This window comes from Gobio gobio (genome assembly GCF_949357685.1).
Source record: "Gobio gobio genome assembly, chromosome: 12".
Taxonomy (NCBI): Eukaryota; Metazoa; Chordata; class Actinopteri; order Cypriniformes; family Gobionidae; genus Gobio; species Gobio gobio.
In genome coordinates, this window is record NC_137105.1 from 16,732,005 (window position 1) to 16,757,889 (window position 25,885).

Genomic DNA, 25,885 nt, shown 5'->3' on the forward strand with positions numbered 1-25,885 from the left:
AAACTGTAATTCTGGGTAGTCAGGATTCAAGATTTCCCATTCTACATTTGGATTAACTCTCCTATTGGCATATTTGCTACCCTAACCCTAAGTAGTCTACAGCATGAGATGACTGTAGCATGCAATATAACTGCTTGTCTATCTGTGGAAATGGACAATATTTTAATCTGTTTAAATATCCCAAGCATTATTTTATGTTTTGTTACCTGTTGTTAAACAACTTCTTGTAACATTCTTGCACCTTGTTTCGCACAATATACGTTTGAGCTTAATATTGCAAGTTTAAAAGCTGTGGTGAGTAACTTTCAAAATTACAAGTGTGAAATAAAACTTGCTCAACCCAGGGATAAATGTGGCCTTAATGTTGGGGGTAAAAAAGTGACTTTTGCTTTACTGAGAGTAGTCACCTTCAAGGTGGTAAAACACTGTAAATACGTAATTTTTAACACCCAGGGTTTATTTTGTTGCTCTAAAAGCAAAACGTGGAATTTTTTCATTGTTAAGGTCTTTAATCGTTATGTGAATGCACTAATAAAAACCTGTTATGCACTTTTGCTTGTATTGTTTTTGTTTAAATTAGGTTATAAATGCTTTTACTGAAATTGGATCAATTTATTTACAATACCAAAGACTATAGATATAGAAAGACGTTCACTCTTAAGCTTGGTACATACTCTGCAAGAACAAAGAAATGTGTTTGTTTTCTCGAGGTGGCAAGAACAAGAACAAAGTTGGCCAGGACATCCCAGCTAACACACGACGTAACAGTTACGTAATTTATTCGGACTTTTTGGTAATTTCATGACTTACCAACTGACAACGTAGTCTCAACGTCGTTTGTCTGTAATGTCCTTACCATACAATTAACAGCTACGTAACAGTCACGTATTTGTGTTAGCTGGGATTCCATACTTCACGAGAAAAGCAGGTGGCGAACAGTTACATTTCTGACCAAACGCACAATAGTTCTTGGACACCCACAGCCACAAGTCCTGGGAGAACTTTTTTCTCTGTTCTTGAAGAGTATGTAATGGCTTTTATTTATGAATGGGAGAAACTGAAACGTACAATATGGCGGAATAGTCCCGCCATCTAAAGTAAAAGAACCAATAGCTGATTGATAAAGTCATTGCGTCACTGCAGCTGCAGTTAGAAGAAGCTCCGGTTCCCATAGAAACAATCTGTCTGCATATAGGTAGGTTTAGCTTTACAAAAAAAAAAAACTTAAAGCATAAGAAACCACATTTATAGGACAGTTAATGTCAGATTTTGTTGCTGGTTTGAAATATGTTATTTAATTGTGAGTTCAGCAAGCAGTTTTTGAGTTTTTTTTTTCAGTTTTTGATGCGTTGCAAATATGGCCGCTGAGTGAACAGACTTTCTTTAGGTGTAAGTTCCTGACTGTAATCATCAAATGAGAATGACATGATTTTGAAGATTTTTTTTTTTTACAAAACGTTAATGGACATTTAAAACTGTTTTTTGTTGTTCATGGAGGTTACTAAAACATTGAGATGCAGGCCTACTTTAATGAGTCAACTCAGCTCATCCTGCTGTCACAACAAATTACCGGCTGAGATGAAGTGCAGCCCTTTAAGAGTTCACTCAGATTGTACAGTAGGATAAAACCTACCCTATTATGAAGTTAGAGACATTACAGACCACAGCAAGCCACCATAATGACTGCATGTTTGAAGGGTTGTGTTTATTTTCTGCTCCAATTCCTATATTCTAATGTCCATTTCATGTGCCCCCAGAGCTGTAATGACAGCACATTTATATTTTAGGCAAAGCCTTCTGGAAATATTTTGAATATCCTTGGATATGATGCTGATGGATTACTAAAACTGAACACAAACAGACCTTTTCTTTATACCAGCATTTGGTTGTTGTTTATGATGAATAATTTGATTCATAAAATAAATACTGTCTCTGAAAAGTTTCTTACTGGTTTCAACATTATTGTTTCGTTTTGGGCAGTGAGTAAAAAACGTACAATGCAAGTGCTGTAAGGTAGAATATAAAAATAAAACTACTAAGCCATGTATTTTATTGCTTTAAGAGCTAATTTATCGTATTAGCATATAAATTCCTCATAAATTCTGTGGGCAAACAGACAATTTTAGCCACCTGAATGGAGTTTTAAACTGAACAGTCGCCAATCTGATGTCTCCAAACACTTTCCAATGTCACATATGAACCGATGGGTGGCACTAACGCCCAGCAAGATCGAGACCTTGAAAAGAAACGCCCCTGTTTGTATTGTAAACAACTGCACAGATGCAGACTGAGACAAGCAGGGCATCGAAACTGATTTCAGATCGGTCTGTATTTCGCGAGGGGTCTTTGAGGTCGCTGGTTGAGCGGCTCTGGGAACAGATATGAACGCTGCGCGTGCACGCGTTCACAGATGCGGCGGATTCTTGTAACATCATTACAGAGACTAAACGTAAGTACGACACGAGTCGTGTGTCTGTGTGTCGTTTCGAAATGGTTCTGATGAAAATACAATGGTGATAAAGGGATAAGACGCTGTAAAATGGTTACAGGACACTAAAGCGCGCGCCCTTTACACCATCTTTCATTTGTGTGTAAGGTAGGCTATGTGCAAAACTAGATCAGTAGAAGAATATTACAAGATACAAAATTTACCTGTCCACGTTATGATGTTGGGTTTCGCCTAAGCCGTTTATATTTACATTTATTAATTTAGCAGACTCATTAATTCAAATGGTTAAGATTCTTTAGAAGTTAAAATGCAATTTTCAAAGTTGACCAAAAGGGGCAGAGCCTTTTTTTGAGCCTTTTTCTTTCTTTCTTTTCTTTTCTTTTCTTTTCTTTTCTTTTCTTTTCTTTTCTTTTCTTTTCTTTTCTTTTCTTTTCTTTTCTTTTCTTTTCTTTTCTTTAATATAGGCCTCAGGCATGTGAACACCTGTCTGCTGTTAAACATAAGCATGTCCTGACATCTAACTTCGCAGGCTACTACATGCACTAATAACTTTGCCTGTCAAATTACGTTAATTCATGGTTTAGTGTTCTCTGAAAGTGATTATTAATAAACACAATCTACACTGTAAACCTGAATAAGTTGGCAAAACTCAAAAAATTGAGGCAATCATAGTTGCCTCAATTTTTTAAAGTTAAGAAATCTAAAGTTTAAGTAAGCAGAACTTGCAGATTTTTCTTTTGTAATCGCACATTTTAATTGTTCTGAACTTGAAATATTTGAGTAAGCTAATTCATACATTTAACTTAAAAATATATCTTCTCAAATTTTTAGCAGAGCAAACTTGCCTAGCTTTAACTAGCTAATTCAATAAATGCCACCTTGCTAATTGGTTATAGCCTGACAAGCCAGACCCACATCAAGATATTGGGTCTGGGAACTCGCCATTGGCAGGGCTCAATCCGAGGGGCGGGATAAACGGTTGTCTTTCAAATTCCCTCTGCACGCAATAGGATAGCGCTACAACCAACCAGGGGCCTGTTTCAGAAAGGAGGTTCAACCAACTCTGAGTTTAAACCTGAACTCTGAGTTGACTTACTCTGAGATGGGAAACTCTGAGTTTTGGGTTTCAGAATAGCTGAATTGAGATAGTTCAATCAACTCTGAGTAGACTGACTCTGAGTTAAGCTCATGCACTCCAACTATGAAAAGCCACGATCAATGGAGCTCCGAAATTACGATTCACCATGGCAACAGCACCCAACAAAAATACATTTGCATACTTCCGGGTCAATACACAAGTTTAATTCTTAATTATTTTAATGAAGTTTAATTTTCATGGTATCCAAAAGGCAAACAAAGAATGTGGCAGCAGCTATAAAAAAAAACAAAACAAAAAAACATAATTCAATCAGGAAAAGCTTTAAGCATAAATTGTTCATGGGTGTAGGTTTAATGACTTTACAAACATTTGACATATTAATTAAATATCATTCAGTGTCCAATGTGCAGCAGCTTTTCCCACACAGACCCTTTTCACAGTGATGACGTGTTTTAATGGTCATCAATATCGTAAATCCTGCTTTTTTTATGTATGTACATTTATAACACTTAATACTTTGTATTATATTACTTTTGCATCAAATTACAAAAATCAAGTTACCGCTACTGTGAGAGTGTTTCTAATACAGCGTCTATGGGAGTGATAGTTAAAATTAACATCTTTCTCTCTTTTCACTGCAGTTATCAATCTCACTTTAATTTTTCAATTTTTTTGAAAGTTGTGAAATCACTATTGTGGAGTTTTTCTTTTGCTATTTGAGCAAATGGAGACACAAAAATATATATTTAATGTATTCTCTCATTCACCGCTATAAGAGTTAACCCAACTATGACGACTTCAGCTTCAGAAACCCAGAAATGTGAAAAGGGTCTATGCTCTTTTCACATTATGAAATGTTCTCTGATCCCACCTGTTACATTTATTAATTAGGGTAATGACATTAAACACTTTACTTCTACTCAGGCCATCCAAACTCCAGCATCACTGACAGATGAAGAGGAGATGGAGGAAGAATATTAACACCCAACAGGAAAAAGAATAAAGTATTTGTAGGAAATAAAGATGACTATAAAAATGTAAATAAATGTATTTAACAGCTGTGGTGGTGGTTATGCCATATATCTTGTACTACCATCTGGCAGCATCCTTCCACTCTATACAGTAATCAGTTTTCAGAAAGTGTGATGATGGGTATATGAGTGTCATAAATGCGTCCAACCACTGGAAATCCTAAAGGAAATTCAAATTATTAGGTTACTTCTAAAGGATTATCAAGTGAACGTCAGGATCCTGTATAAAAGGAGATGCCATTTTTGTCACTTTGACAGTGTCCTAATGATGAAAATATGAGCAATGAATGTTCCTGCAAAGAATGCTTTTCTTACTTTGTATTTTTGTCAAGTGGCAGAAAATTTTATTTGTTTTAAGTAAACTTTGCTTACTTTAGATTTAGATTAAATTTATAATTGTTTTTATATTTATACTTGTAATATGACCAAAATACTCAGTAAGAAAAGCATTTGTGGCGTTTGAATTAATGAATAAAGTATTTAAACACTGCTGGTGCTTTAAAAAGGGGGAGGAGAACGAAACAAACTCTGGGTTTACCAAAGAAAACCTGCGTCTGACCAGGTTAGGTTCACAGAGTAAGTTACCCTGGTAACTGACTCTGAGTATAAGTTACCTCTCTTTCAGAAACGGGCTTGGCTTACCCTGCTTTCTCGGGTTTGACATACCTCCCATTCAGAAACAGAAAACCCAGAGTTTCCCTTATTTCAGGATTAACCTACTCAGAGTTTTCACTTAACCTCCTTTCGGAAACAGGCCCCAGAGCAACTAAGAAGGTGAAGCGGAGCTAGTTGATAGATTAAACTTTCACTTTGAACTCTGAACACATCTTCCTTTCTTAAGAATGACTTCAGTGCTGTTCTTTTCTCAAAGGAAAGCTTAACTCTAAGTCTTCCAGAGTCACGGCCAAAGCCGATTAAAAAAGACTGCTGTTCGCCAGCTTCTTTGTTTACGAGTAGCACGCGGAACCGCGGCAACTCTGCCGTCATTATGTTAAGCCCGCCCACCGACTCTATACACGATGTGTTTGGCCAGAGTTTGGTTTTTCCAGCTCGCAAGCCAACGGAGAGTTGTTAGACTACCCTGGCTGCAAATTAGATTTTCTGCCGCTAGGGTGCGTCTGTATTTCTAGGCTAAATTGGTTACACAATGCTTTGGTAGCATTAGCATAACATTTGCTGAATGAGGACAGCAATATAATATATTTAACATAGCCTATATATGTTCGCAAATTAAGCTCATGCTCCACTTAGTCACTGTAACAAATGTTGTTGTTATGAGGAGGCAGGAACCAAACACTTTAATAAATAAATAAACACAAAATGAAAGTAACGCAGGCAGCCCCTCATGGACTGCTTGCCACAGTCACCATGATGGTAACCTTACAAAAAAAAACCCCAGCATAACAGAGACTCATCTAAACTAGCATAGCAAAACATTAAACGCTGCTAAATCTCCCACTTAACGTTCTTGCACAAAAAACCCCATAATATTACACTTAATTTTGGCATTTACTGGCATGCTGGGAAATAGAAATCACAGCTCAGTTTCGGTTAAATTTAAGTTAGTCTAATTTAGTCAATAAAACTCAAAACAATGAAAAATTCAGATATAAATAAATAGCCTAAATAAATAAAAAGTCTATTAGAATAACAGCACCACAACAGGACCATGGTGGTACCATGGTACACAATCAGAATTGATACCAGATTTTTAAAATATACCATGGTATTAAATGATTCAAATGTGAAGATATAATTTTTACATGGTACTTCAAGGTACCTGGGGCCCGTTTCAGAAAGGAGGTTAAGTGAAAACTCTGAGTAGGTTAACCCTGAAATAAGGGAAACTCTGGGTTTTCTGTTTCAGAATGGGAGGTATGTCAAACCCGAGAAAGCAGCTAGGGTAAGTCAAGCCCGTTTCTGAAAGAGAGGTAACTTATACTCTGAGTCAGTTACCAGGGTAACTTACTCTGTGAACCTAACCTGGTCAGGAGCAGGTTTTCTTCGGTAAACCCAGAGTTTATTTCGGTCTCCTCCCCTTTTTAAAAAGTGCCAGCGGTGTTTAAATACTGAATTCATTCATTCAAACGCCACAAATGCTTTTCTTACTGAGTATTTTGGTCGTATTTCAAGTACATGTATCAAAAAATTATAAGTTTAATCTAAATCTGAAGTAAGCGAAGTTTACTTAAAACAAATTTTTGTGTCCCCATTTGTTCAAATAGCAAAAGAAAAACTCCACAATAGTGATTTCACAACTTTCAAAAAGAGGGAAAAAATAGAGTGAATTTGACAACAGAAGTGAAAAGAGAGAAAGATGTTAATTTTTACCATCAACTCCCATAGATGCTTTATTAGAAGCACCCTCACAGCAGCGGTAACTTGTTTTTTGTAATTTGATGCAAAAGTAATAAAATACAAAGTATTAGTGTTATAAATGTACAAACATTAAAAAAAAAATACAAAAAACATTGCAGGATTTACGATGAGATATTTAGATATTGATGACCATTAAAACACGTCATCACAGTCTGTGAAAAGGGTCTATGTGGGAAAAGCTGCTGCATATTGGACACTGAATGATATTTATTTAATATGTCAAATGTTTGTATAAAGTCATTAAACCTACACCCATGAATATTTTATGCTTAAAGCTTTACCTGATTGAATTGTTTTTATTTTTCATTTTTAGCTGCTGCCACATTCTTTTTTTTGCCTTTTGGATACCATGAACATTAAATTGAATTCAAATTATTAAGAATTAAACTTGCATATTGATCCGGAAGTATGCAAACATCTTTTTGTTGGGTGCTGTTGCCATGGTGAATCGTAATTTCGTAGCTCCATTGATCATGGCTTTTAATAGTTGGAGTGCATGTGCTTAACTCAGAGTCAGTCTACTCAGAGTTGATTGAACTACCTCAATTGAGCTGTTCTGAAACTCAGAGTTTCCCATCTCAGAGTAAGTCAACTCAGAGTTCAGGTTTAAACTCAGAGTTGGTTGAACCTCCTTACTGAAACAGGCCCCTGGAAGGAACGGTATATTATGTTTACATATCAAAAAACAAATAAACGTAGTTATAGTACAGCACTTTTTAATGTCCTTTAAGTTACATTATTGCTGCAAACTGCTCATATCGCAATATACACTACCGTTCAAAAGTTTGGGGTCAGTACGTTTTTTTTTTTAAAAACAAAGGATGCAAACAGTACAAAATATTTTTCTTTTTTCAAATAAATGCTGTTCTTTTGAACTTTTATTAATCAACAAATCCAATGTATTATGGTTTCCAAAAAATAAAAAATATTATCTTCAACATTGATAATAGTAAAAAAAAATTCTTGAGCACCAAATCAGTATATTTAGAATAATTCAACAACAACAACAACAAAAAGATGTGACTGAAGACTGGAATAATGGCTGCTGAAACTTATGCTTAAAAATTATATTTAAAAATATATTAAAATAGAAAGCAGTTATTTTAAATTGCAATAACATTTAACTATATTAATGTTTTTACTGTAAAAAGTGTTTTGACGGTAGTGTATTAAAAGAACAATTTGTTCAATATTAAAAAAAAATAAAAAATTCAGCATAATTTCTGCAAACAAAACTGTTGTACTCTTGCTGCATCAGGTACAGTGTCAATCACAGCATGTGTCGTTATATGCCCAGTTGCCCACCCTGTTGTTAGGCTATATGTTCACACTGTTCAGCTTTTATAAGGGTTCATCTTGACACCGATCAGGCCAGTGGTGGTCATGTCATGTCAAGAAACATCTCAACTTTTCTTTCAGCCTTTCCCACCTCATCATTTGCCCCGTTCTGCTACCACACTGACAGTGACACTCAATTTACTATGAGGACACTCATCCTCACGCCACCCTTTTTCCATCTCTCTGTCTCTGGTTTCACTGCTCAGCCCTCAAAATCCCTAGACAGAGTGAAAAACAAGAGCCTCCATCCCATGAATTATGCATCGCTGCTATAACCGGCTCTTGTTTTTGAACACACCTGCCAGTTTGCACTTGCTGTCGGCTTCGGGAGTAAATGAAGTGAGTGTTGGTTCGCTGTTAGGACACCCTGTTTGACAGCTTCCCAAGTTTTTCCTCAAGTAAGGCCCAAGATCTGCTTTAAAAAAATGTTCATCAACACCAAACCTGTTCTACTTGTGTTTCCTCTATGAATTCTCACTTTCATTTTATGATCACTGTGATGCATTGTCACTGATGGCAGTGAATTATAAGTAAGATATAGATTCATTTTCTCGATCGTCTATCTTCTTTGTGATCAGCAGTTATGGGAGACTCCGAGACAAGGAAGTCTGTAAGATGGAAAGAGACGAGCACAATAACCCAGACCGCAGAGGACATCATTACGTCTCACCTAACAGCCTCTGATGAGAATCAGAACAAGCTGAAAGAGCCAGAGATTATGGACTTGGAAGCTGTTAAACACGACTCAGAGAAAAGGAAGACAGAAGAGAGGTCTCCAACAAACATCAAGAGCCATGGTTGCTCTTTAGATGATGGTAGGCTTTTTATATTGCGTTGTTCTGGTGACGTGATTCTTGTCTTGATAAAAGAAATATTAGTTAAAAGGTTACAATTCAATCAAAAACCTGAAATGGAATTACTTCCATTTTTCCTTGGAACACAAAAGGTAGAATTATTTAAGAATATACCATTTATTTAAATATAATATAATAATGAAAGGGTACTCGTGTCAGAAATGGTCCATATGACTACTGTTCAAAAGTTCGGGGTCAGTATATTTATAAAAATAAAAACAATTACTTTTCTTTAGTAAGGATGCACTTTTACATTGTTGCATTGCTTTCTTTTGAACTCTATGTTCATCAAAAAATCCCAATCTCCACAATAAAATTTTACGCAGCACAATTGTTTTCAAAATAATATTAAAGGTGCACTATGTAAAAAAAATTGAGCAAAATATCCAGAAACCGCTAGGCCAGTGTTATATATTTTGTTCAGTTGAGTACTTGAGAAATTGCTATTTTAACCGAGGAACCGGGACGTGTGAGGGAGTCGCCTGTCGATTGCGTCATATCTGCGTTACCCTCGTTTTCCGGTTTTATTCTGCAGAAACGCTTTACTCTTACTGCAGTGTGCAACAATGTCATAGCAGTCATAGCAGTCAGTAACGTCATTACATCATTATCAACACACTCAGATGTATCTAATATGATAAACAGAGCTGCGTTACCTCACACTCATGACCGGAAGTCCCGCAGGAGACTGTGTCATGATAAAAGTCCTGCCGGAGACTGTGTCATAATAAAAGTCCTGCCGATCTTCTCATTAACATCGCTCCTGCGGCCTTGCTCAGCTCCCACAACACTCGGCCCTGCTCTGCTTCATACTACAGTAATGTTAATAATCGCATCCATGAGTCCTATCCCGATTCTTTTCCCCCGCCTGTGAGGTGAAGACCACATGTCACAAGATTCTGCGCTCAAACGTGGCGTCATCAAACTACGCCTTTGTTTTGAACAGGCGACCTCTGGTGGACGGAAAAGTTACATAGTGCAGCTTTAAATAATAATAAATAATAAAAATAAATATTTCTTGAACACCATCATATTAGAATGATTTCTGAAGGATCATGTGACACTGAAGACTGGAGTAATGATGCTGAAAATGCAGCCTTGCCATTCAAATAGAAAAGTTATTTAAAATTATTATAATTCTTCATAATATAACTATTTTTGTTCAATTAAACACAGCCTTGGTGAGCATCAAACTTATTTTATTTTTAAATCTAGCATATAGCACACAAGTTATATAGATGACTTTTATGGTATTTTTAATGGGGGTTGAGAGGAATCATGTTGTTGTATGGAAAAGAGCTGCATATGAATTCTTTAAATTATCATTTTGTGTTCCAGGAAAAAATATCAGTTTACCAGTTTGGAATGACATGAGGAAATGATGATAAACATGTCATTTAGACCTACTGCTAATCACATGAAAACATTCCAAAAACATCTTTCCTCTCATTATTAGCAGGTGTTAAAGGGATCGTTCACCCTAAAATGAAATTCTGTCATTAATTACTCACCCTCATGACGTTCCAAACGTGTAAGACTTTTGTTCATCTTCAGAACACAAATGAAGATATTTCTGATGTAATCTGAGAGTTTTCTGTCCCTCCGTAGACAGCTACGCAACTACCACTTTGACGCTTCAAAAAGTTCATAAAGAGATTGTAAAAGTAATCCACATGAATCGAGCGATTTAGTCCAAATTTTATGAAGAGACTCGATCGTTTAATATGATGAACAGAATGAATTTAGGCTTTTATTCACAAACATTAATCAACGCACACATCAGTTATGATAAACGGAAGCTCAAGCATGTTCGCTTGACGTGTGAGAACCAATGAGGTTCATTCTCGTGTGTTACGCAGCACGTTTGAGCTTTTGTTTATGTTCGCTGATCAATATTTATATGTGAATAAAAGCCTAAATTCAATCTGTTCATCATATAAAGCGATTGTGTCTCTTTAGAAAATGTGGACTAAACCTCTCAATTAATATGGATTAGTTTTACAATCTCTTTTACAATCGCATCAAAGTGGTAGTTGCGTAGCTGGTTACGGAGGGACCGAAACTCTCTCTCTTCATTTGTGTTCTGAAGATGAACAAAAGTCTTACGGGTTTGGAATGTCATGAAGGTGAGTAATTAATGAAATAATACATTTTTTTGGGTGAACTAACCCTTTAAGTAGTTGAATTAACCATAAACGTAATTAACCAAAAAGCGCTGGATTTTTTTACTATGACGGTTTACTAAAGTCATAATTATACAATAGCATCAGAGTTTCTAATATTCTTCCTGATGTGATCTCTGTACAGGTCGTCTCTCTGGGATTGTGCCACCTGGACCTAGTCCTTCTCTTCTGGCTTCACTGCAGTCCCTTGTTGAAGAGAGTGATCACATGCTGCTTCCTCATTCCTTACACCAGGTGTGTGCACTGGGAGTTTGAAAAGGTTACTCCCAAAACAAAATTTTCATGAAAAGACCTTCTTTGTTTTAATGCATTTTTATTTTAACTAAATGTATTAATTAAACAGCTCATAAAATTGAAATAACTTGTTAAACATTAAAGTATTATGCAATCATGTAAGACATTTTTCCTTATATATAGAACCTTTTTAGCTTAAAGAGTTCTTTAAAATTGAGTCAAGAACCTTAGGGTCAAATTTACTAACAGCTTGCGCCAATTCAAACCCTCTTTTCGTGTTAAAAAACTACTTTCAGGATTTATTAACAGGGTTCCCACGGGTCCTTGAAAGTTTGTAAATATAACCCTGTCCATGCCTTTTCAATGCTAATTTATCAATGCGTGTCTTTAGTCAATCCTCACAGTAGTTTCTTAACGCCAAAAGCGGGTTTGCGGTGGCGCAAGCTGTTAGTAAATCTGGCCCCACAGAGTGTAACAGTTTTGTTCTAAAAGTTAAGTCCATTCATTTTCTCTACAGGGAAATAGATTTGTAAAGATAACATATAAACCTGTAAAGACAGCCTTACTCTGAGATACGAGTATGATAGTATATGGTGGAAAATAAGTATTTGGTCACCTACAAAAAGCAAGATTTCTGGCTCTCACAGACCTATAAATTCTTCTTTAAGAGGCTCCTCTGTCTTCCACTCGTTACCTGTATTAACTGCACCTGTTTGAACTCGTTATCAGTATAAAAGACACCTGTCCACAACCTCAAACAGTCAGACTCCAAACTCCACTATGGCCAAGACCAAAGAGCTGTCAAAGGACACCAGAAACAAAAATTTAGACCTGCACCAGGCTGGGAAGACTGAATCTGCAATAGGTAAGCAGCTTGGTGTGAAGAAATCAACTGTGGGAGCAATTATTAGAAAATGGAAGACATACAAGACCACTGATAATCTCCCTCGATCTGGGGCTCCACGCAAGATCTCAATGATCCAAAATGGTCAAAATGATCACAAGAACGGTGAGCAAAAATCCCAGAACCACACGGGGGGACCTAGCGAATGACCTGCAGAGAGCTGGGACCAAAGAAACAAAGGCTACCATCAGTAACACACTACGCCGCCAGGGACTCAAATCCTGCAGTGCCAGACGTGTCCCCCTGCTTAAGCCAGTATATGTCCGGGCCCGTCTGAAGTTTGCTAGAGAGCATTTGGATGATCCAGAAGAGGATTGGGAGAATGTCTTAAGCCGCGTTTCCACCGAAATTACCCGGAACAATTTGTACCAGGAACTTTTTTTTACAGGAACTTTTTTCGCCCCAGATCTGCTACTGTCTGCTTTTCCACTGCGGTCTAAAGTACCTGGAAGATTAGGCAAATTAGTCCGGTGATGTAGGACTGCGCGCGGCTGCTCCTCCTAGTCAATGACGGACAGTAATCATTTTTGCGCGATTCTCTCTGCAACAATAACAAGGAGATGCAAGCAGCGCTGCTTTTGGTAGTTATGTATTGGTTTAATAAAGAGGTCATTAACAAAACGGCGGAAAAGAGACGAGCACTGATACTAAAGCGTATTCTGAAAGCTCGTAAAGCTAGATTTAAAATAAGACAATGTATGTTATTATCAGCTATTACGGACATTGACCGTGATGGCTGAGACGAACGTGCGCCATCAGACAGAAAGAGCAATACTGATATTTACGCAGAACGAACGAACCTCGCAAAAGACTTTTAAAAATGGCGGTTGAAATAAAATGCTGCGTGATTTCAACCAAACAGCATGTTCAGCGCCCAAGTCCCACCCCCGAAAGTTCCCGAACTTTGAAAAAGTACTACCCCGGGAGCAGGGCCGTTTGGAGGGGGAAATATTTACCCGGAACTTAATTTAGACCCTGGTTCCTGCAGTCGAAACTCACTGAGTACCACCCCAAAGTTCCTAGTTCCTGGGGAAAGTTCCTGTGGTGGAAACGCGGCTATATGGTCAGATGAAACCAAAATAGAACTTTTTGGTAAAAACTTAACTTGTCGTGTTTGGAGGAGAAAGAATGCTGAGTTGCATCCAAAGGACACCATACCTACTGTGAAGCATGGGGCTATTTTTCTGCAAAGGGACCAGGACGACTGATCCGTGTAAAGGAAAGAATGAATGGGGCCATGTATCATGAGATCTTGAGTAAAAACCTCCTTCCATCAGCAAGGGCATTGAAGACGAAACGTGGCTGGGTCTTTCAGCATGACAATGATCCCAAACACACCGCCCGGGCAAGAAGGAGTGGCTTTGTAAGAAGCATTTCAAGGTCCTGGAGTGGCCTAGCCAGTTTCCAGATCTCAACCCCATAGAAAATCTTTGGAGGGAGTTGAAAATCCGTGTTGCCCAGCGACAGCCCCAAAACATTACTGCTCTAGAGGAGATTTGCATGGAGGAATGGGCCAAACTACCAGCAACAGTGTGTAAAAAACCTTGTGGAGACTTCCAGACAACGTTTGACCTCTGTCATTGCCAACAAAGGGTATATAACAAAGTATTGAGATGAACTTTTGTTATTGACCAAATACTTATTTTCCACCATAATTTGCAAATAAATTCTTAAAAAATCAGACAATGTGCTTTTCTTGATTAGTTTTTTTTCTCATTCTGTCTCATAGTTGAAGTGTACATATGATGAAAATTACAGGCCTCTCTCATCTTTTTAAGTGGGAGAACTTGCACAATTGGTGGCTGACTAAATACTTTTTTGCCCCACTGTATGTGCATATTTTGCAAATATCTTCTTTTTATATATAGTGCTTCATGGGATTGTAGTTATTTCTACCACTAAAGCCATTAAGTACACAGTCTTGTTTTTTTTTTTGTCCGGTTTTAAAACATCTTTTTTGCTTCAAATCAAAGTTTATAATATTGTGATCCACCTTGTAGCATGATGGGTAGGTTCAAGGCTTGTAATGCTTTAACAAAGACTTTTTTGAATTCCCTATGGGAGAAAATGGATAGCCTGGAAAATGGAAAAAAGAACCAATGGCGCTGAACAATGGGTGGGCACCAGTGCATAAGCTGTTTTTGGTTTTTAACCTACTTCTATCATTTCAACCAAAATGTAATATAAGTAATACAAAAATAGTCTATTCTTGTTTTTCTATATTTTGTCAGCATTTCCAGGCATCCTACGTGTAAAAAAAGAAAGAAAAAGCTTTGATTAAAATCAGATCTGTCAACAAGACAAACTACTGAAATGTGCTCTATGCGTTGTTTTTTTAATCTCCCTGTAGAGTTCTCAATAGAGGGGGGTAAATTGCCTCTCAATGAGATTATTGTAGTTTAGATAAAATCAAGAGTACAGGAAAAACGATTAATTTTCCTGCATTACACCAAATATAGATGATCCATGTAAGCGAATGCATTAGATGGGCAAAGATAGGGCAGTTGTTTCTCGCACATGATTTTTCTCGTCTACACTCGTGGTCAGACCCGTTCACATGTTCGCATGCACTTCATTCTGTTCATTGCCCTTTTAAAGGTGCTCTTCACTACAGCTTCTATCGATCGGGGAATTGAAATGAAATCAAGACTCTAGATTCAGGTCTAACAGGAAATGCGGCTTTGATCGACCACAGCTGAGAGTCTTTCAGCTGAATGCTTTGTGAGGATCCAGGAATTGGTAAGGAGATGTAATATTTTACTTGCTGATATTTTTCTTCCATAACAGATAGCGGAGGGCTACTTCCTGGAAGAGGACTGTATCCTTTTGCATATTAAATCCACCGCTGTTATTCGCCTGATCTCTGTCTGTTTCCTTTTTGCCTTTCCTTTATTCAAGATTCAAGATTCAAGATTCAAGATTCAAGAGTTTTATTTGTCACATACACAGTTATATACACAATATACAACTGGCAGTGAAATGTAAACAGGTCCGCTCCATGGACAGTGCAAATAACAGTTACAAGAAATTAAAATAGAAATAGAATAAAATTAGAATAAAAAGTATTAACATAAGTAGAATTATAAATAAATCAAGTAAAAGATAAAAATAGGAAATAAGATAAAAATAAAAATATAAAAATTAAAATATAAAAAATATAAAAAAATAAGTGGATATGATAAGTGAGATAAACTGTAGACTTAGAAATAAGTGGTTAACATAAATATATATATATGTATATATAAAGAAGTATAATGTGCAAGGTTTATTACAGGTTGTTACGCAGTAACAATAGGAAAGTAAAGTGCAGTGCAATGGCAGTATGTGATTTACTATCATTAAATGGTCCCTGTTGATGCTGTTGTCTTGGTGACCAGGGCAAGCATAACCAAGAGGGGGCTCATTAGGGTGTGTCTTTCCATGCTGACTTTTAGGGTGTTGGACAAAAGAAAGGATGTTAATAGATTTTTAGGTCATTTGAAAGAGATTGTTTTAATATAACTCTGGTCATCATACACTCAAAAAAAAAAAAAGTCAAGCCTTTTTTAAAAAAAAGATTTACGCAATTGAATTAATAGTGAAATTTCATCAAATTGAATTGATTAATCCTTACCAGGGGTGTAGCCAGCCCGTCCACTATGAAGACTAGGCCCCCCCAGTTTATTATACAAATATAATAATATTTGTTAAATAACAGTTGTTTAAATCATTTTAACGTAATTACTAAATTATTATAACATCTCAAATACTAAAATAAATAAAATGTGATTTTTTTTTTTTAGTCTATGGTTTTTGCATTATGCTTGATGAGTTTGATTGACAGCTGTGTTAGGCAATTAGGTGTCAGGCTGTCTCATGCTTGTCGTGCGGCTCGCGCCTGTGAGTCAATGAAGTGTGTTTACTTATTCACTTAGCCTATAATTTGCAGTTGTGTGATAGATAAACAGCAGCGATGCAAAATTCTATAAAAAGGTCTTTTAAAAACTTGCATTCATTCTGTAAAGCCGGGAACACGCCATTAGTATCTGTCAGTAGTGATTGTGTAGGGGTAAGGTGCGTGGCACTAAGTTTGGACGCAATTCGACCAGAGGTTCGAATCCGCCTTTTGCCGAACTCGCTGTACTTCCTTTTCCCATCACATATCAGATCGGAAAGGCGTTTATTTTCAATTAAAAATGAAGAAAATATTCGAAATATGGAAATAAAGTGTCTACCGTTTGTTATAACCGCTGCTCGTGTTTTGAATGTGGACAGGTTAGAGCTACAATTTTGGTTTATGTTGACAGTGACAACCCCCTTACTGTCACTATTGAAGAATTACTTACCTCAAACTTTTGAATGGTACTCTCTCTCTCTGTAAACACTTTTAAACGTTGCTTTCTTTAAGCATTGACTATCTCAGATCAGTGGGCAGTGGAGTTTCTTCAACTGGAGAAGCTGTACCATGAAAGACTACTGTCTAATCTGGCGTCCATACAAAATAAATGGGGTAAGAATGCCAGATGATTACGGATAATGGTATATAAAAAATATATATTTCCTGAAATAACTTTAACCAGAGGAGGTCACATTGTTTGCATGTGAGAGGATTTCCTAAAGCGTTGTTTTATCTGATAAAGACGAGTCTCCTTTTATAAATAGGACAATACTGTTGTAAGCTGAATTGCTAGTTTCATCCATTACACGTAAACGGCAGTGGTATGGTTTGATCTCAGGAAATTGCTCATTTCCCAACCGCGCTCCATTGCCCAGACCACATGTGACTCTGTTACTTCACTAATATCACTGAAGTACAGAGGTCAGACTCTCCCATCTTATCTGATTAACTGTCAACAAGGCCTTATTGTGGAAAGTGAAACCTGAAGAATGCCACAGCTGTATTTTTTTTCTCATGAAATGTCAGGAACTGAGAATGTGTTTTTAGACTGCTTTCATATAGTCTGTGAGTACATATTGTATATGTGTGTGTGAGAGAGAGAGAGAGAGAGAGAGAGAGAGAGAGAGAGAGAGAGAGAGAGAGAGAAAATGAGACGCATGGTTCAAATATTTAAAAATCCATATGTTTGGTTTCAGAGTCCCAGAGGAAAATCAGCATCCAAACCGAAAGTAACGCTCCTTTAAACGCTAATGGAATTGACAGAGAGCGAGAGCATATGGAAGTGTTGAGTCATATCTGCAGAACACACCAGAGGTGAGATTGAGTGTAGACAAGAACTGTCGAAGCGAGTAGAAAATAATCATTATAGCATTTTTTTTCCATTGTTACAATTTTTTAAGAACCAAGAACCAGTCCATGTCAATTATCAAGTTAAACTTTTCTTTTTAATTTCATTTTAATTTGTGACTTGTTCAAATTATTTGATATATTTGTTTATATATTTACTATTTTCAATGTTTTGAAATGCTCATCAAACCTGCATTTATTTGATCAAAAATACAGAAAAACTGTAATAGTCCAATATTACAATTTAAAATAATGGTTTTCTATTTTAATATACTTTCAAATATAATTGATTTCTGTGATGCAAAGCTGCATTTTCATCAGCCATTACTCCAGTCTTCAGTGTCACATGATCCTTCAGAAATCATTTCAATGTGCTGATTTGATGCTCAGTTATTATCAATGTTGGAAACAGTTGTGCTGCTTAATATTTTTTGGAACCTGTGATACTTTTTTTCGGTATTCATTGATTGAATAAAAAGTAACAAAGAACAGCATTCAAAATAGAAATCTTTTCTAAAAATATAAACCTTTACCCTTTTTATCAAGTTAACACATCCTTGCTGACTACAAGTATTAATTTCTTTCAAAAAAAAGAAAAAAAAATTACTGACCCCAAACTTTTGAACGGTAGTGTTACAAAACATTTCTATTTTAAATAAATGTTCTTTTTTTTACTTTTTATTAATCAAAGTATAAAATTAACACAATTATAAAAATTGACAATAAATCAACCAATTAGAGTGATTTCTGAAGGATCATGTGACACTGAAGACTGGAGTAATGGCTGATGAAAATTCAGCTTTGCATCACAGAAATCAATTATATTTTAAAGTATATTAAAATATAAAACCATTATTTTAAATTATAATAATATTTCACAATATTACAGTTTTTTTTCTGTATTTTTGGTCAAATGAAATGCAGTCTTAATGAGCATAAGAGACTAAACATAGTAATGTGTCCAAACCTTTGAACGATACTACATAATTATTCATTATTTGCTATTATTTAAAATATTTTAACAACACTACTGAAATTAAATCACTTCTTAATAAATCATTTGTCCAACTCTACTCCTCTTTCAGGCCTAACCTCTCTTTGGAAAAGGTAAAATATTATTAGTTTTATTATCCACCAATGCAGTTTCTGTTTCTGTGAGTCCGATTAAAGCAGTCTGTTATTGCAGAACATGGATGACCTTAAACAACAAAACAGCCCAACCCATGTGACAGAACACAGAAGATCAAAACAAGAACAAGCTTCAGTGAACTCAACCGGGAGAGAAAACCGGGCGGACGACTGCTCATGGCTGGAAGTTGAACAGGAGCCAGAAGAGAACTGTGAATCGAATGAGGAGGAGGAGGAGGAGGAGGAGGAGGAGGAAGATCTTGAGGAGGATGAGTGCTGGAATGAGGAGCTGCAGGACGACACCGACTTTGACGGCCAGGTTCCTGTGGATGAGCTGGACAACCTCATTCAGGTAAAGGAGGTAAGGCGCTGTAGGAGTGATCTTAATCTCTTGCATATTACCATCTGCCCTTAGAAAAAATAAGCATGCTGAGACACCATCCGTCTGCTGCGATCTCTCCAAATCAACCGCTTACTGAACAAATTGTATTCCTCTTTAGTGCTTAAATATGCAGCGATGTATTAATCTGGGCTCTCAAATAGATTTTTTAATGACTTTGTGAAAGGTCAAATGGGACTTTCTTTTCCCATTCTCAGGCCACACTTCTTAGCCACAGGGTGTTTCTGCTTTGTGAAAGCCAAAATAGTGTGATGTCATCTACAGCATTATGGCAGCCAGCTGCAGGAATTTTGTAAAGAAGCGTTTAGGGAGTGTATGGTTTCCCCAAGCTATTGGGCGTGGTTGTCTAAAATAACAGTCTAACCTCCAGAACTGTATTGGACACACACTGTGAAAGAGTAACTGACTTTTTGGATCAAGTGAATGATTACATGATGTGTTTGTTTGTTTGTTTGCTTGTTGTACACAATGATTTTTATAGTGATTTAAAGACTCTAATCACTTTTGGCCTCTGATTTGACTTGAAAATCTACGAAAATGTTTACATCATTTCATGACATTATTATGAGACATGTAAACATAATGAATAAATGGTTCACTTAAATAGAAAATTCTGTTATTTACTCACCATGTCATTCCAAACCTCTATGACTTTCCTTACTCTGCTTAACACAAAAATATATATATTTTGAAGAACCATTTTTGTCACAAAAGAACAAAAGAAGATATTTTGAAGAACTTTTTTCGTTAATACAGTGAAAGTCAATGCGGTCCAATACAACTTTGGTACCCATTGACTTTCACTGTATTAACGAAAAAAGTTCTTCAAAATATCTTCTTTTGTGTTCCACAAAGTCGTACAGGTTTAGAATGACGTGAGGGCGAGTAAATAATGACAGAATTTCATTTTTGGGTAAACTATCCCTTGTGAAAAAGATGTGTGCTTAACTGTAGTGTACTTCAAATCTTAAAAATATATTTGCTTAAAAGTACTTAAAGACAGTACATTTTCATGACTGTTTTCAACACACATAAGGACACTTTTAAAAAGTGCACTTTGTGTACTGTCAATGTCCTGACAATGTACACAGTACTTTGTGTACTGTGTAATGTCAAATTATTTTAAATCATTATTTTAATAATCGTTTGTCATGCTTTGCAGGATATAGCATACTAAATCATATGTAAAGTATTTGATTATAATTTTAACTGCATTGTTTAACTGCATGACTTCATTTCAAATATTATTAAATACATGACATCCAAGTTTCCATAGAAATTTCATTAAAGTATAGTTTAACTCAGTACATTCGGAAGTATACTTTTTTTACCAAATTTCAAAGACTATAAAATGTAATTATAAATATTACACACAGGCCTGATTTCACAGACAGGACTTCGATTAAACCAGGATTAGACCTTAGTTCAATTAGGACATTTACCCCCAGTTTCACAGACAAGGCTTAAAGCTACACTGTGTGATATTTTCCCCCATCTAGTGGTGAAAAGGTATATGACCATCCAGTGAATTTTAGTTTCTGTTCCTCTCAATTCCGATTTCGTTTCAACTCCTACGGTGGCCGATTTAGTCCAAGATTAACATGGCTTCCAGTTCGACCTCGTCCACATTCGACACGGTGCCTGTGGGATATTCTGTGCGCAGTGGGATGGTTGGAACTCAACTGGCCTAATTATTCGGCTAGAAAGAACTGCAGCTAATCCAGAGTGAACTTTGATGATAGTAATGTTTATGCAGTCATCCAATTGCAAGGCATAAACAGGTTTGCGTGGATATGTACATAAATGTGGTTTCTGTGAGAGAACAAATAAGGATGGTAAATATACATACACAGTTAAGAACTGTATAACTATACTTATAAGTTACATTTGTATAATGTAACCGTAAACCAGAGCTTATTGTACCATATATAGGCGCTAAAGGCAGCTGCATTAAAAGGAGCGGAGCTGCAGCTGCTGCTGCTAACAAGCGGTGTCCGGTTACAAAAGTGTGTGCGCCGCTTTAACGTTAGCACTGCAGTGCGCTCTGTATAACAATTGTTAATATGCCGATCAGACCTGATACATATTTCCATCAACATACATTACAAGCAAATATTTTCTATAAACGAATAAACATTGTTGATAACAAAATAACTGAATGATTATTCAAATAGATGAGCATTACGCTATTGTATGTTGACACAAAAATACTTCTGAGGTGACATCAACTGAATTACGCGATGAAACACTCTGAAACACATCTACAATGACAATAACTATTATTACTCATTGAGTTATTAACGCACAGAAATACCACACAAGGAAAAACAGACTTTTGAGGAATAAACAAGCCAGGAAAACTCTGTATATCTGTTACTGGACGCTGCTGAGATGAAAACTCTCTGCACATGCACCAGACAAGTCTGAACAAGTTGACGCGCACATGCGCGAGGCAGAGAATTTTGTACAGTGCCATCGAGTATTAAAACCGGTTAAAACGCGAAAAGCGAAGCTTGAATTTACGGGTATGTCCCTCTTTGGCTAATGTACTTTCAAGATGGAGGGGCAACATGGCGACCACCGTTAGATCCCATTACCTTATGTATTTTCAATGGCATATTATAAACTTACGAGAATACTTTATTACTTGAAAGAAGTAAATATACATTAATGAGCACATATATTTTTGAAAGAACTAAGTGTTGTTAGCTAAGAATAGACAAAAAAAGTTACACAGTGTAGCTTTAATAAGCGTTTATAAAAGCTACTTAAATGTCCTAATTGAACTATGGCCTAATCCTGGTTTATTCTAAACCCTGTCTGTGAAACCAGGCCATAGTAGCTTTAATAAACGTGCCTAAGAGAAGAAAAAAAACATTACTGGTGTGCGTCTTGAGACAAAACAATGACAGTGACATATTTTAAGATAGGTCAGTGCAAGTTGCTTTCAGTTAAAACAGCTCAAACAAGTTTTTTAGTCTGAGACTAGGCTTAAAGGGATAGTTCACCCAAAAATGAAAATTATCCCATTTACTAACCCTCAAGCCATCCTAGGTGTATATGACGTTCTTCTGGTGTATAAGCTTTATAAAACTTTATAAACTAAAATAACTAGCTAACGGCAGACGGCCTACGCATGTCGACTTGTGCCAATTAATAAGGCCATGTCCACACTAATACGTTTTCATTTGAAAACGCATCTTTTTCTCACCGTCCACACTGAGACAGCGTTTTAAGTCAACGAAAACGTAGCTTTTTGAAAACGCTCTCCAAAGCGGATAAATTTGAAAACGCCGTCTTCGCGTCGACTGTGAAGACGGAGGTATTTGAAAATAAAGCATGTTTAGTCGTGACGCATTGTAATAATAGATATGTATGTTTATACCGCTGTTGTGCAAAAGTTATGTGCTATTCACTTTCACACAGTTGCTAAAATATGTTACTTTGCACACTTCATATCACTGTCCTGCAAGGATGACAGAAAATGTACTTGCATTTGCTGCCCTGCAGCAAAACACGAGTGGAGTTGAGTTTTAGACCAAACATAATAATGGTTGACCGAGTGCGATGGTGAAATATTTTGCTAAATAAAATGATCCTGCCAGAAGAATTGTGTGATAAATGTATGGTGTCTATATCATCTCAGTGAGCTTTTATAAGGTTTTACGCATGCGCAGTAAGTTGAATTTGGCGTGTACTGACGTTTAGTGTGGATGAGAAACTTTTGTAAAATGCTAGTGTGGACGGAGAGCGTTTTGAAACGAAAACTCCTTTTTCAAATCTATCCGGATTAATGTAGATGTAGCCTAAGTAAACCCTGACATGATGTATGGCGTAGGCGTAAGCTTTGATGCCTCTTGCGGTTCAAACTAATAGAGCTGGGCAACAAACTCAAGCTCCTCCGACATTTCTCTTTACAATTCTCGTTCTCGTTTTATTTCTTTTCAGGGGTTACTCTTTCACCATAAAACGATGCGTATGGCCGTCTTTCGGAAGCTAGTTATTTTAGTTTTAAATATGGATATTTTTCTTCCACAAATCCATCGATTTGCTTTAAAGTAGGCCTTTCTTAACTCCCCGGAGCTGAGTGGAGTACTTTTATGATGGATGGATGCACTTTTTTCCGGCTTGAAAATCTGACCCCCATTCACTGCTATTATAAAGGTCGGAAAAGCCAGGACATTTAAAAAAATTATCCTGGCTCTTCCAAGCTTTATAATGGCAGTAAATGGCAGCCCAAAAAAGTGCATCCAACGCCTTCCGTATTCAACTTATGAAAAAAGTGTAACTAGTGTGACGTATGACGTCGGACGTGGCGTAAGCATTTTGAACTACGAGAGGCGTTACACTAAATTCGTGAGTTGAATACGGAATGCGGTCTGGCGGAGGCTAGATATTTCACTTTACTTCAGAAGGCATTTATTAACCCCCGTCTGGTTTACTTTCATAATGGATGGATGCACTTTTTGGGCTTCAAATTTTGGGCTGCCATTTACTGCCATTATAATGCTTGGATTAGCCAGGACATTTTTTTTAATATAACTCTGATTGTATTTGTCTGAAAGAAGAATGTCATAGACCTAGGATGGCTTGAGGATGAGTAAATCATGGGCTAATTTTCATTTTTGGGTGAACTATCCCTTTAAAAGTCCTGCTTAAGTGGGTCAAAAAGCACTCATAGGCACATTAATGTAGTTCAGTTCATTATGATGTTGCACATACTGACCCCTTGTGGTTATTGGTTGTTATTACATTAGTTGCCATGTACATGCTTCTTATAAATAATTCTACTTAAGATTTTGTTGTCTATTTCATGGATTTTCATACTGTATTTCTCTAGATGTATCCCTCAAATGGCTTAGTCTCCATTTTAAAGAAGAGAGTCTGGGAAACCGAGAATGCGACTCCACAAAAAGACAAGCGCAAAGTCCGCTTCAGAGAGCCAGATGATGCTTTCGATCAAGGTACAAATTCATCACATTTTTTCAAATAAATGGTCACACAGGGCCTTTATATATTCAGATTTCTGTCTTGTATTAATGTGAGAATGATCTAAGCTCATCTTTCTCATGCATACAGATGAGTCGGCTGGAAACTCTTGCCTTGTCCTTCTCGTCTTGTGTCTGGCTACCGTGGTGATTAGCATGGGTGGGACTGCTCTTTATTGTCTCGTTGGAGAGGCGTACTCTAATGTGTGTGTCGACTTCTCACAAAACGTGGAATTTTACTTTGGACCTGTACGACGAGGAGTGGACGCTCTCACACAGTGGCTCTCTTCTGCTGCATCATAGCAGCTATTTTATGCTATATTAAGTCGAACTCACTCTTTATATTACCATTTCTGATTATGAACAACAGTATTCCTCTTGAGATATTACGCACAAATGCGCATTACCAGACAGGCCTTAATGAACGTTTCTTTAGTGAGTCTGTACAAATCACAGAGGGCTTCCTAATGCATAAATTCATTTGTATAAAGTATTTAATATTGGTACTAAAACATGCTTATAGAGATCTTAATATAGCACAGCTATTCCACTGATCAATAACTACATGTATTGAAAGAACTGCCTTTGGAGCCAGTAACGTTGTTTTTGTACATTTTACAATAGACCACATTCCATGGTTATCTTTGTATTTTTATCTATTTTTATTTTGAGATAGATTGACTTGGCACTTTTCATTCAACGGTGGCATATAACCACGGAAATTCATACAGTATCAACATGAATACGCAAAAATGGGTGTATGTAGCAATGTTAACTTATGGGATATTAACTTATCAAACAGGTGGCTTTATGATTGACATATAACGAATAGCACATGACCAGGCTGAATAATAATGACGAATGATCAGTTCTGACTAGATTATGTCAGTTCGGTGTTGTTCTAGCAATTCTTCTGTAATCAGCTGGTACATAATAAATCTGATAATTGTATAATCATATGACAGACAGCAAGCAATCTTTTTTGTGTGTGTTCAGTAATCAAAGTGAGTGTGGGTTTGTGTGTTACATTTTTAAGTGTTTTAATGTTATGCTCAGAACTAGGATCCTGATTTGTTGTATGTCTTTTTGTTTTGCTTTCCAAAGTAGTACACATGACATCTCTGAATTATGACTGGAAATATATTTTGGAAGTGGGTTTATGCTGTATCTCTTTCTATGATAAAAGTGGATTGGTCTTCTAAATGGAATAAAATATGATGCAGCAGTAAATGGAATTTGCACACAAAACCTAGTTGAAGCATTTCACTTGTCATCCGTAGACTGAGTCATAGCTAATTTCATTTCAGAATCCAATAACAATTTCTCTAACAATAAAGCAAAAATATTATAGTGCCACAGCCCTGATTAAGAGACAATTTCATGATCACTGTACTGTAATTTTTCTTGCAGAAAGAACAATATGCTTGAAATTTAAATGCAATTGTATTACAAAGAACGTATTTAAATCATCCATATTGCTTAATTTAATTTAACAATTATGTGAATCAACCCAAAAACATACAGTGGGGATCAAAAATCCTAAATCACATAAAAAATATAGGACTTAAGGTGTAATTATAAACAGAAGGTGTAATTATAAACAGAAAGTGTTAGATTTTTAAAACAATTTTAAAGAAAGAAACATTACAATGTTAAAAATATTTAAGATTTAGC

The 25,885-nt window shown here is 36.4% G+C and overlaps 1 protein-coding gene across 4 annotated transcripts; it reads left to right on the plus strand.

The window, feature by feature from the left end:
* The first annotated feature begins 2,251 nt into the window (after window positions 1–2,251).
* Window positions 2,252–25,461, plus strand: cnstb (consortin, connexin sorting protein b). Of its 4 annotated transcripts, none has more exons than XM_079830545.1 (10): window positions 2,252–2,449; window positions 8,878–9,111; window positions 11,458–11,567; window positions 15,259–15,289; window positions 16,874–16,960; window positions 17,545–17,662; window positions 18,781–18,802; window positions 18,882–19,184; window positions 24,064–24,187; window positions 24,303–25,461. In XM_079830545.1, the coding sequence occupies exons 2-10, from the start codon at window positions 8,880–8,882 to the stop codon at window positions 24,512–24,514; spliced, it is 1,239 nt and encodes a 412-aa protein (XP_079686671.1). In that variant the 5' UTR covers window positions 2,252–2,449; window positions 8,878–8,879; the 3' UTR covers window positions 24,515–25,461. The 4 variants fall into 4 exon arrangements, with proteins under 4 accessions (XP_079686671.1, XP_079686673.1, XP_079686672.1 ...); XM_079830547.1 differs by having other exon boundaries at window positions 2,265–2,449; window positions 18,882–19,175; window positions 24,303–25,456; XM_079830546.1 differs by having other exon boundaries at window positions 2,313–2,449; window positions 8,875–9,111.
* The last annotated feature ends 424 nt before the right edge of the window (window positions 25,462–25,885 follow it).

What these genes read in the sequence shown, in the direction of transcription:
- cnstb (XM_079830545.1), top strand. Translation starts at nt 8,880, where the DNA reads ATGGGAGACTCCGAGACAAGGAAGTCTGTAAGATGGAAAGAGACGAGC. An exon ending in TTCCTCATTCCTTACACCAG is followed by an intron (nt 11,568 to 15,258) that starts GTGTGTGCACTG and finishes CTTCCATAACAG; the next exon opens with ATAGCGGAGGGCTACTTCCT. An exon ending in CTACTTCCTGGAAGAGGACT is followed by an intron (nt 15,290 to 16,873) that starts GTATCCTTTTGC and finishes TGACTATCTCAG; the next exon opens with ATCAGTGGGCAGTGGAGTTT.